Raw genomic sequence first — 13076 nt, forward strand, 5'->3', positions numbered from 1 at the left:
TTAGCCAACTACTGTACCCCTACAGAAGCAGAAAAAGGTTAAGCCAGACAGCAGAGAGTATTGGGATGATGTAACGCCCCCATTGTAGCCTTAGTCAACCTGAAATCGGAGCGATGTCTTGCCTGTATCCTAACTCTCCCAAACCCTATTTATAATTCCCCTTGCCTGTGCCCTCATACACAAAAAGCAAGCCTGTACTACACGTTCTTCAAGCCTCTTCTGCCGAAGATCTTTGGCCTGTGGGGTCTATGTCAGAGAACAACCCCAACCCCCCCCACGTGTATCTCTTCCATTCCCGAGAGGTTCCTTCGGTGTCTTTCAACTCTCATCCAGTCTTCTACTCTTTCATCTCCTGTCTCTATTCCCCCATCCTCTGCCTTCATTCCCTGCCCCCTTCCTATCCCCACCTTGTCCCTTCCCCCCTCCATCCTCAACAGTTCCTCTCCTCTCTTACCAATCCCATCATCAACACCTGGAGTGCTGCCCTCTCTCGTCTCACAGCATGTTATTGTCTCCCGCGATAATGTTTATGCTCCATCCCCCACACCGCTGACCTTCTGTACACTGCCAGTAGGCCTCCGAAGTAACTCTATTTTGTTGTTTTGTTTGTTTAATACCTTTTCAAATGTTTTACTTAAATGTTATAATGGAAGTCAATTGTGGCTCATCATAAGTCATACTGTAGATATATGTAGATTTTCCTTCCCTTTTCTTTGTGGCCAGCTTTGGTCGTTGCCCACCGCTCCCCCTCTTCCTATCCACCCTTCCCAAATAAAAGACCCCACCCCCCCGCCCAGCAATGCCCCCGGTGGAGGTCAACCTGCTCCCTGTCGGCGAGGCTACGAGAGGCAGCGGGTGGAAGATGAGGTGAAGAGCTTGTCAGCTGTGCTGTGTGTGTGGTGGGCTGGGACAAGAGAGAGTGAGAGAGTCAGGGAGAAAGACTGAGTGCAGAGAGGGAGAGTGAGAGAGAGAGAGAGAGAGAGAGAGAGAGGGAGCAGAGAGGGAGAAACAGAGGGAGGGAGAGAGAGAGCAGCACATAGCGCTCACAGCTCACATCTGGCTGGCTGGCTGGCTGGCTTGCACGCTCACTGTTGACGAATGAGCTGTCTACCCACGGGGCTGGGAAACGGCAGCTTGTGACAAGCTGGGGAGAGAGGAACATGAACGTAATGCGTACCTTGCCTCGATTGCTTTCAGATACCGGCCAGAAGAAGACCCCAGAGAAGAAAGATGGGAGGCGCATGTCATTCCAGAGACCCAAAGGGACCATCGAATATGCTGTGAGTAAAACGCCGACAGAAGCAACTCATCTGTGTGTCTTGTTGTGTTTCTGGCTCATCTACTGTACGCTCCCTTCTCCCTCATGCTGGTGTTGCTTGTTTACTGACTGTTGCCCTAGCCGGCGTAGCTTCGGTAATAGCTTAGAGCCGTAGCAGCTGCGTTGTTGTGTTATTGTATTATGTTGTGTTGTGAAAAGGCACTCTGCCTGGCCATGCTCGGCGCCTCGTTAGCGAGGGGAAGCAACGTTTTGCGGCTGTTAACACGTGTGCCGCGTTGGGGGAATGTTTACATAAAGGGAAACGTGGTGGATGTCCGCAAGCAGGGCAGGCTAGATGACAGACAGCCAATCATATTGAGTATGTGTTATGGTCGTTGTGGCCATGCTGTGCAGCAAGCATAACGCTCTGCCCTATTTTGCTTGATAATGTATAGCAGCATGTATCTATAATGTATAGGAGAGGAACCGTAACTGCATGCTCACTCTCCAGCCAGAGTAGAGCAGCGATGCAGCTGGCAGAACGTCTATTTGTTTTCCCAGTCCTTTTCGGTGTCACCTCCCACTGAGCATTCCACCACTCAGCTCGCCGTGCTTCACGAATGACCTTCCAACAACGTTGTCATTTCTATTGATTTAGCTGTTGTGTATTGCGGAGGGGGAGGCGATAGAGAGAGAAAGACAGAAGAAGAGGGTAGAGAGAGCTCAGATTCCCCCGGCATGAACTGAAAATGGAGCCCGTTTCTGCCTTGCCTGGTTTTTGTTCTTGAAATGACCCTCAAATCCAGCGGCGGCAGAGCTGCCTTTTTCCCGCCTCTCCGTGGCAACAGCATGGAGCAGGACCGCTGTGCCCGAGAGACAGACTCACTGTCTGTCTGTCTGTCTGTCTGTCTGTCTGTCTGTCTGTCTGTCTGTCTGTCTGTCTGTCTGTCTGTCTGTCTGTCTGTCTGTCTGTCTGTCTGTCTGTCTGTGTGTGGAGTAGAGCAGAAGGGAAGAGGGAGAGATGTACTGGGAGGGATAAGAAATGTGGGGGAGAGGAGAGAGAAAACAACTGATGGCCACATTTCTATACATTGATTTCACTCTCATTGCACAACATGCTTCTAAGGACACACGCACACACACACACACACACACACACTCACACTCACACTCACACTCACACACACACACACACACACACACACACACACACACACACACACACACACACACACACACACACTCACACTCCTCCCTCATCTCCTTTCGTTTCTCTCTCTGGTTAATTGCTCCACTCGGATCCAGCAGTGTAGTCTGTGTTGCTATCTGGTGTGTCTCTGGCCGGTTGTTCTTGGCTCCCTGGAGATTATGTTCCACTGCAAGCAAATCACCCCCACCCCCACCTCCAATACTGACCAACCCCCCACTCCACCTGTCTGTCTGCCTAGGCCAGGTGATTGACAAAGCCCCTGTTTTCCTCACTGGCGCGTGAAAAACCTACGCTATTACTTACTATACTACAGGATATTTAGTCTAAAGCCAGAGTGCTTTGTCATGGCTTTGATGATGGGCATGAGGGGCGAGAGAGCTAGGATTCCGGGGGGTAAGGGGTGCCCACCTCTCGCTCCAGTCTTTGCCCCCACCATTGGCGTAGCCGATAATGTGATGGAGGGAGATAGTGCTGCCAATGATTGCATACTATATTGGCTCGCCACTGCAGCGCTAAGCAGCAAGACCGAGGTGTTGGAGAGTGTTTAAGGCAGTGTGACCGACCGTCTCTTAGTGTGCCATGGCTGCCTCTCTAACGCCTCTCTCATAGCAGACCCAGTCTACAGAGAGAGAGAGAGAGAGAGACACGCAGAGAATGTACCCGTGATTGAGAAACCAGTTTATCTTAAACTCATCTCCCGCACTGAGGGGAGGAGGGACGATGCTTCCTCGTTCTGTTTTCCAGCAGATACGTTTATAATCTGTCGCCCAGTGCCCACAGGAAAGGCAGGCTTCCTGCTTTATCAATAGAATCTCACGCTCTCTCTCTCTCTCTCTCTCTCTCTCTCTGTCTCTCTCTCTTTCACCCCTCTCCTCCTCCCTCTATTGCTCTCTCTATCTTTCACTTATTTTTTTTTTATCATATTGAAAAATAACCTGAACGGCTGCAAACCATCTGCCCGGACACTGATAACGCCTTCCCATTCACCCAGGTCCGGCTATTGGTCGAAGCCACAGCCAATTAAAAAACTCTTTGAACTCTCTAGGAATGCGATGAGAGATAAATGAGACTTTTAGACAGATGGAAGGAGATGCAACCACATGCAGGAGATGCTCTCTCTTTTGAACTAATCACCATTTATATAAGGTCAACCAAAGTCAGACGGCACAGGCCCTCCTCTATTCTTTTAGCTACAGTGACGTCACAAACTAGTACGTGTGAAATAGGGGAAGGCAATCGACATCACATGAGTGTGTTGCTGGTGAAAACAAATGTGCTTCTTGTGTGGATTTTGCTCCTTTTGTGGCTCAGGACCTTAAAAGAAACTAATATTTGGACATCCCGTCTTCATTTTTCATAAGATGGTTAAGGTTGTTACAGGTCCCTGGCCTGTACTACAATATGTAACTATAGTTTTGCTCTAGGACAGAAAAAAATATATCACTTGTATATGATCCCTCTCACAAGCTGTTACAGTGTTCTTTGCACCTCCAAGATAATGGCAGATTTTAGGGCTGTCATGATTATACATTTAAGTTGACGCTTAATTGTTACACAAATAATTGCGATTAACGATTTAATTGTGTTTTTGGCATGGAGCAAATGTGACAAATAACATAAATATACAAAGAAATTACTGACTCATTTAATATTTTTTTACTTTTAAAAAGAATGTGGAAATAGCTGATCTACAAGCTTACAACACGTCACGATTTGCTATTTCAGCTATTTTTGGAAAACGCTTGAAAATGTCTGAAGATTTTTCAACATGGAAACGATTATGACGATTATGCAAAAATAATTGCGATCATCTCAAATAATTGCGTTTAGGCGATTTGTGACAGGCCTGGCTCCACCCCCACATACTCATACGTGTGTCTCAGTCATAATGTATCTCCAGACACAATAAAACACATCAAGGACACACAATGGCATTTTTTGTGAGCACAGGCTGTTCACAGGGATGTATTTAATAACAAGCAATGAACAAAGTGGCATTGCCACTGGTTTTATGTTAACCTATAATGAATTATTTAATAACAAGCAATGAACAAAGTGGCATTGCCACTGGTGTTATGTTAACCTATAATGCATTGTTTTGCCTGCACAAATTAATACATAATTCTTATCCTCCCTGAAAATCTAATATCATGCTATAAACATATTGGCTCAGCAACTTTATTTATTAACTTAACAGTCCATTTATGACATGAAATTATTATTATTATTTTAAACCTTTACCTTATTTTGTATCAAATCATTTTCTAACCTTTTAAACATGTTTGGATTCTCAAAGTTGCAGCTTAGGTGTTGAGGAAGAAGTTGGAAACTTTTGGTCCGTCTCTGATATTGTACAGTTAAAGGAGTAGTTCACCCAAAAAAAATATTTTCTATCAATTACACACCCCATGAAGCCTTGAATTCATGGAGATTTTTTAGTTTTTGTCGCATTCCTAAGCCAATAATATGATGTCCGACAGACTCTCCGGTAGTCTCAGCCCTACTGAGTCTTGATGATCTGGTCATCAAATTATTGGCTTAGGAATGCGACAAAAACAAAACAATCTCCATGAAATCAAGGCTTCATGGGGTGTGTAATTGATAGAAGATAAGATTTTTTGGGGGGTGATATACTCCTTTAAAGCTGTACTACAGTATGTAACTTTCTTTTTTTAATTTGGTCTCCCTGCTCTTTTTGAAACATTTAGATCCTATGTCTGGTTTGACACGACTGGTGGTTCTGCCTAAAGGTCAAAATTCAGTTTCTCCCTTGAGCAAGCAGGTGCAGGCTCTATTAGCTCAGTCATAAAAATATCAGCACTTGCGCAGGAGACCCGGGTTTGAATTCGGGGCAGGACATGAAAGTTACAGAATGCAGCTTTAACTAGCATGCACACGATCCCTGTCATATCGTTCAACACCGCGTCAAACCATTAATTGTCAATGGAGTGAGCGCTGACGCCTAATGATACGCCTGCTGTAGAACACCACTCAAAATCTCAGCCAAGTCGCCACGTTAAGAATTTGAATCGTTTGAACTTGTGACCTATAGTTTGATGCTAACCCAGTTACCCAACACATGCTACCAGCGCATTCAATCACATTACAGCTTTTTATGATGCATTAAAACAGACGTAAACATGGAGGGACAGTTCATTCTTCATCTATATTTGGCTGAGACAGCTGGCGGCCATTGGTTTTTACAGACCATTTTGAAGCCACTTTTTTCGGCAAACTGAAATCCGCCATCTTTGCACTTCCGGTCCCGAAATGAACCCGGAAACGACTGCTATTGGCTGCAACTGCAGCGAGGGCGGGTCTTCACTCGGTAGAACCAGTAAAAGCCCTAGAAACATACCCTACTTCATCATTAATTTTAAAATTAATAGGACCATAATTTACTAAACGCATATCATGATGATTTAAAAAAGACTTGAAACTAGTGATTGAAAACATAGAGTGTCTATGAAAATGTTTACTAAGGTAATAAAATAAAGTGCAAAGTCCGGCCAAAACCTTGTTCAATTGTATCGAGAGTAATTTGTTCTGCAGCCTGCACTGGCCTGCAGGAGGTGAGAAATAGTGACATCTGCTGGGTCATTAATAGGAACTACATGCTTTAAGAGATCCAGGAAATGGGCTTCAATTCCTGCACCGGCTAGTTGGCCCTTTGGTTGCACCGCTGCCCCAGGATGCGAACGAGTGGGTCGCCCTATGACACCCGGATGTCCGTGGCGCTCTGTTCTTCTCATGTGTAGCCCATGCCTTGGCTTGGCGCGGAATGCAGTGCTTGCCTCTTGTCACGTGAAAACTGCTTGAGTAAAAATTACAAAACGGGGCATTTCGTAGCAGTCTCATTTGCAAAAAAAAATATCCATTCATTTTAATAGTGTTGGTAAGACACTTTTATAATGTCGATAAGATGCAGTTAATCTCTAAGCTACATATTTCATAAGTGCTCCAAATTACTGCGCGCGTGTTCCGCATTTTCTCCACAGCCGAAGGAAGGTGATCGCTGGTAATAACTGTGGCACGGACAGTCAGTGTCGTCGTTACATCTGCATGTTGAATTGATTACTGATGATGATAGGCTGAGAGGAAAGACTCCGGGCATTAGAGGGGTTGTGAACGGTATGAGTCATCCACGGGGTGTTCAGGGTGTGCGTGCGCGTGTGTGTGCGTGCGTGTGTGTGTGTGCAGACACACGTGCACACAGGAACACACGTGCACACAGGAACACACAAACACACATTTGCACAGATAGATCGCATTCTTAACGCCACATCATCCTGACAATCAGTCACCCTGATTGCATTATTCACTGCTGGGAAGGGGAACGGATCCTACCGTTTCAGCAGTTTCTTAGCTCCCCCTGTACGAGAAGATGAAGAACAAGGAAAATTGATGGGAGGGGAGAGATGTGTGGGTGGGCAGGGGAGTAGAGGACGGAGGACTGGAATGGGTAGATGATGGGAATAGAGAGGTGAGAGAAGGAAAGTAGGGCTGAGTGATATGACTTCAAATCAATATCATGGTTATTTCAAACTTTTGCCTCAAATGCGATTAATGAATGATTATATGCTTTTTTAATTAAAATCTTAATCAAATCAATAATAATAAAATAAGTTATTATTATAAGATGATATGCAATCTACAAGCTCACAATGCGTTGTGATAAGATGCGGCTATTTTAGTTTATTTTAGCATGACACCATTTTATGACAAAGTATAATATAGGGCAAGTAAGTGATTAATCAGACTAATCGGTTTAGAAATGATAAAAAATTTATTACAATTTGTCTGTGTCGATTCGTTGATATACAAGAAATTAAACAAATTATACAAAAAACCCTGTTACTGGATTATTCAATTAACCTACATGAGCAAGATTAAGTCGGTGAGACGTTCTAAATGTCTGCGTTCTTGGTTAATTTCCCAGCCCTAGATTGAAGTATTGTATAGAAATGTTGGTGTGACATGCACCGCAGACTGTGCTATCAATATACAATGTTATGTTAAACAAACAAGCTAAATCAACAGGGTGAGGGTGTAATGTAAACGGGCAAAAGCCTTTCCAGCAGGATATACATAGTGCAAGGTACACTATGTGAAGTACAGCATGTACATTTTTGACTCAAAAAAGAATACAACGCTGAGCCTGTGTGTGCTCTGTTGTGAGCTAAACGTTATGTACAGGTTTAAGATATTTGACCCTGGAGTTGGGTGCTTTTTTGTGGCTCAATACAAAACATATTGGAATAAAACTCAGTAGAATCATAAGGTATATTTACAGAGAACGGAGGGGTGGTGGCGGGGGGCAGAGGATTCTACTATCAAGGTGTTCAAGGAGTTAAACTATGTCCACTTGAATTTTAAGTACAGGAATTCTTTCAGGTTAGTTTTGAATTTGGGTAGGGAGTCGTGAACCTTTGTGTTTGGTGGCAGTATAGTGGAATGCATTTTTACCCATGTTTGAGCTGAGTCTTTGGGGAACGAGGTCAGGTGATCTTCTGGTGTGATGCCCATGGGCATCACTCACTCTATAGAAGTAGTTTGACAGGTTACTTAAAGGTATCTTAAAGACTACACCCATTGAGAGATGTTCCACTCTGTCTTCTACATTGAGCCAACACAGACTAGCAAAGTGAGCTGGGAGAAGTTGAGTCCTAGGAGAGAGGCCTAGTAGTAATATTAGTTTGTCTAAAAAGGTCTGCACTGCAGTTTCGTTTTTAGTGACATTGGCCCCGATTCATAAAGGGATTTACGACCATATTTTGTATGTACTGGCATTTAGGACAAATCCTACACCTGCAGTCGGATTCATAAACGTTTTTTGGTCTGTGTTTGGTGCGTCAGGTGCGCACGTTCTCAGGTCAGCCCCGAGGCTGTCTTACCAGGGCTGAAATGTGCGTATGTCTTTAGAATGCTTTATTCTTCATGCCAAAATCAATTACAACAGTGGCAAATCTCAAATAAAATGACCAACATTTGTCAACACATATATATAAAAAATAAAAAATAAATGTCAAACGATGTATTGCTTGTAGCCTATGCATAATATAGACATGATGTAGATTCCACCGCTTTTTATTTATTTTCTAGGCTATCAGTTCCATTTAGAGCTGAATTATATAGGTCCCTCAGTGTGTTTGCCAGCGGGCCATCTGAGCCAAAGTGGATTTATTTTCAACATCATCTTTTTACCTAGTAAACGTGAGCAATGTTATATCCTTTCCAGGTTATTAGTCTATTATTTGCTGGCGGGGTTAAACCTTGTAAACATTACACATAACGTTCAGCTGATCCATCGTGCAATAGTGGGACTCGCTTTCAGACAGATCAGAATGGTGTTCAAGTTCTCTGTCAGTGTCAAGGCATTGCGGCCGGGCCGACAGCTGTAAGTCTGGACGAGAAGTTAAACTCCGGTGTTGCCAGATTTTGTGAGAGAAATAAGCAACCAGGTCTATGAAAATAAGCCCAAAAGAAGCAACTGGCACTTAGGCCATTATAAGCACTTTAATTAAACCTTTGTGAGCTTGTAGATCTGCTATATTAAAAAACAAATCTTGTAATAAAATGTGGAATATTTGGAAGATTTTTTAAACATTCTAACAACACAAATCTGCCTCCAGCTGGCACAAAACATTTTCAGATGGGGCTTATAGGGATAAATTAGCTTACATATTAACTTGGGGGTCCATGACATAAAAGTATTTGAGAACCACCGGTTAAAACAATTGAACAATTGTGAAGCAAGCCCAAATAACCAACTACACTTTAGAAACAAGCCCAAAAAAACGCACCCCACTGATACCAATATTTACAAGCAACTTTACAGAAAAATAAGCGCAAATTCGCTTATAATAAGCGGACATGGCAACACTGTGCCGTAAAGTGACGTTAAAGTTGGATGCTGTTGGATGCAGACTTCGACATTAATCAGCTCCTACACCTGGTCATACGCACGTCTCTGTGATATACGAACCCCTTTGGGAATTGCACGTCCGTTTGTGACTACCAAAATACGACCGGCCTTTACGAACTTTATTTACCCCATATATACGACCCTCGTTATGAATCGGGGCCATTGAGAGGTTAGTGAACCATCTGCCTTTATTTGACTGAGTACTGTGGAGATTGACAGGAAACAGGGAAAGAGTCGGGGAGTGACTCACAGCAAAGGTCTGCTGGCTCGGGAATTGAACCCGGGACTCGCTGTCTTAGCCACTCAGCCATTGGCGCCCCAATAGGTAGACTAACTTAAAACGTGAAACTAACTTGACTGTTACTGAGGAAGAAATCAACAGCAGCGTTATAAGCAGCGGTGCAAGGCTTTCAGAGCATCGCGGTCGAGTGTCGACCCACGGTTTCTGGTTAGGAAAAATGTATCCTTTTCCTTGGCTACAACATCATCCACCACTGTTGCTATGTAACTCATCACCACTTCTCTAAACTCAATGTCATTTCTGGAGCTATTTTGAACATACAGTATACAATTGGCGTCGCTCAACTTATCCTGCAGAGACAATTCTGCTTCCGCACTCCAGTGCCTGACTTCTCTCGTTTTGACCTCTTATCTCATTCTTTATTTAAGTTCGGTAAACATACTGTATTAATGACTATGGAACATTTTTTATGTATTTTATGCAGAATCTATAAATTGATGAAAGGGAAAATGGTCTATGTTTACGTACCATGTATCTATGGCCAAAGCTTTGAATGTACTGATGCCAGCATGGCCCTTTAACAGTCCCATTTAAACTACACGCTCCATGAACATGCATTTCCTGCTGGAGTAAGGGCTTGTTTAAAATGTAACCAAGGGTAAATAGCAGGGAGGTTAAACTGTGATTTCCTTTCACTTTTCATTATCAATTTAAAAACAACAGCAAGGCAAAGTTTATACATTTTACACAGGACTGTACTGTAATAACAGGGGCATGACATTCTTTCTGAAATAATTCCCCCCAATGTGGCATTGCCCACAGCATACCTAAAGCTTGTTTTGTCTTTTCTGTCAGTCTGGTTTCACGTTTGATTGGTGTGTTTACACTGATAGAGCAGCAGTATCTTGGGTCCGAGGTCAGAGCCTTGTGCATGGGAAAATTCCCAGAAGCCCGGAAAGTGACAAGTTGATCTTGCTTTATTTTGCAGATGCCCCATTAAAATAGCAAAGATGGAATAATGTGACTTTTTTTCTCCCGTCGTCTTTAATCCGTCTACAATTAGGTCTCCAAATGATCAACGAGGATGCAGTTGCACACAGTACAACATGCCATTAGGCTAGTAACGACAAAGTCGCCATGGCAACTGTCACGATAAAGCCTGCCTCCGTTCTTCATTATAAACTGCCAGAGCGATGGCTCCTCTGATATGGCATTATGGGTGATTAAACCATTTGCTTTAGTATTATTTCCAGTTTGATGACGCACACAGTTCCACATGTTCGTTGCGATCTGCACTTGATGTTTTTGGCCCCCCTCTTTTTTTACACTTTGTGACTCATTTTCTACATCAGATTGTAAGAATTGAATTGGAAGGGACTTCAGTGCGTTATCACAAACACTGAGGATAAGAAGGTCTTGTACCGTCCAAAGCCCTTGAATAACCAGTGTCTTATGAACGGTCACATCTAAATACCGCTTTATTTAACCCATTAAGACCTGGAACGCATCTGTGTCATTTTACACTTTGGGCTATTCAAAAATAGCAGATATACAAGCTCATAGCGCGGCACCGAGTGCCGCGCTATGAGCTTGTAGATCTGCTATTTTTAAAAAAACATGAAAATGTGTGCACACAAAGTAAAAAGAAAAAAAAAGAAAAAAAAAAAAAAGAAAAAAAAAATAATATATATATATATATATATATATATATTTATTTATTTTTTGGAACTGAAAAACGGGAGTGATTGTACCCTGTCGTGATGTCACGTCAGGGTGCAAATCAGTTTGGCCTGTTTTGAGACCAATTTACAGAAAACCCCAGATATGCTGTGAAAGCCTGAGTGTTCAAACTGGGGTATTTTGGGGGATAGAAGAGAGGTAGGGGAGACCAAAAACACACAAAAAAGAAGAAAAAGTTTAAATTCATGGTGTAGTCCCTTTAAAGCAAACATTTTTAACTCAAATCTTTCCGCAACATGAAAAAGTTTGAGCACCATGATATAGAAACATACGTTTTTCAGAGTACTGTTGAGATTCAGGAAACATGTAGAATCGCCTTCGGGTCCTAATGGGTTAAAGTTAATGTAACCAAGAAGCTACAGCTGCGCGAGATACGTAATGTCTTTCTTCCATCTTTGACCTTTTGCAGTAGCAGTCATGGATTTGCGCTCATGTTCCAACCTCATGTTCCAACCAGGAGCCTCTTTAATGGAGCCATTAGCCTTTGACCGTCCTGCTGGCTATCCTTGGCGGGTCAAACCATCCTCTCCCATTCAACAAGGTCACCATTAGTGACAGCATCATGTCAGTCACCCTCAAGATGGCCACCCCAGCCCCATCTTCCAGCCTTTTTTCTCAAGGCAGGGACATCACCACCACACCAGGAAGTGTTTAATTATTCATCTTCAGCTCCCTGATGAATAATGGGCCTTATTGATTTGGGAGGATAAGGAGATACTGCAGGGTTTACCTGTCTAGTGGCCATCTGAAAATGATGTTATTGCTTCCCCTCTCTAACTTCTGTCTGTCTGTCTCTCTCTCTCTCTCTCTCTCTCTCTCTCTCTCTCTCTCTCTCTCTCTCTCTCTCTCTCTCTCTCTCTCTGTTCTCCAGTCATTGAATCAATGTTTGTTTTTCTCAAAACAGTCGCTTGTGGAGGTTGCTTGGATGTCCTGTGCCATTAGATTATTTGTACTTACTTGACTATTAGTCAACTCTGGAGTCATAGTATGGTAATACCTGTGGTGCCAAGATAAACACAATTTCACTTCATTGTGTTAGTCATTTTAAGCAGTATTTCTTCTCTACAATTGTGTTATTCATACTCAAGCAAAATGATACCTTCATGGTACCCTTTGTTGTGTTTGATGGCCAGTAAAAAGGAATTAACTAAAATGATTATTCATATATATATGAATATATATATATATAATATATATATATATATATATATATATATATATATATATCTCAAAGGAGAGACCTTAAAGGTAGGGTAAGTGATATTTTTTGGTTAAAACAAAAAGTATTTTGTTAAAAGGTTAAAATACTATATTCTGATAGTAATCATTGCTATAGAGTGTTTGTTCAGTAACAGATGTCTCCCTGTCTCTCCAGCTCTTTAATAAACAGAAAATACATTTTTCGGTAGGTGTCAAAATCTCAGCCAATCAGGAGAAAGTACCAATTTTTAAGCTTAATTTGTATAGTGTTCCAGTTAAAAATGTGTCTGCTCATTTCTTAGTGTCATCACTTCCAATTTCACTTGTTTAATCTATATCCTGATTGAGTTCTCTGTCCTGGTTGGATAAAATTGGAAATGAAACTACAAAAAAAAAAAAAAGAACTACAAAATACATTTTCTGTTTTATAAAGAGCTGGAGAGACATGGAGACTCTTTATATGGACAGGACACTCTATAGTAACGAGCACTATCAGAACATA

The 13076-nt window shown here is 42.5% G+C and overlaps 1 protein-coding gene across 1 annotated transcript in view; it reads left to right on the forward strand.

Moving 5' to 3' along the window:
• Positions 1 to 13076, forward strand: part of oxr1a (oxidation resistance 1a) — a 189070-nt gene that overhangs the window by 118281 nt on the left and 57713 nt on the right. Inside the window, 1 exon segment of the mRNA XM_080425407.1 lies at positions 1198 to 1280. Coding sequence (XP_080281533.1) covers positions 1198 to 1280 — 83 coding nt within the window.

The sequence above is a fragment of the Gymnoscopelus braueri genome (genome assembly GCF_963280865.1).
Source record: "Gymnoscopelus braueri genome assembly, chromosome: 4".
Classification (NCBI taxonomy): domain Eukaryota; kingdom Metazoa; phylum Chordata; class Actinopteri; order Myctophiformes; family Myctophidae; genus Gymnoscopelus; species Gymnoscopelus braueri.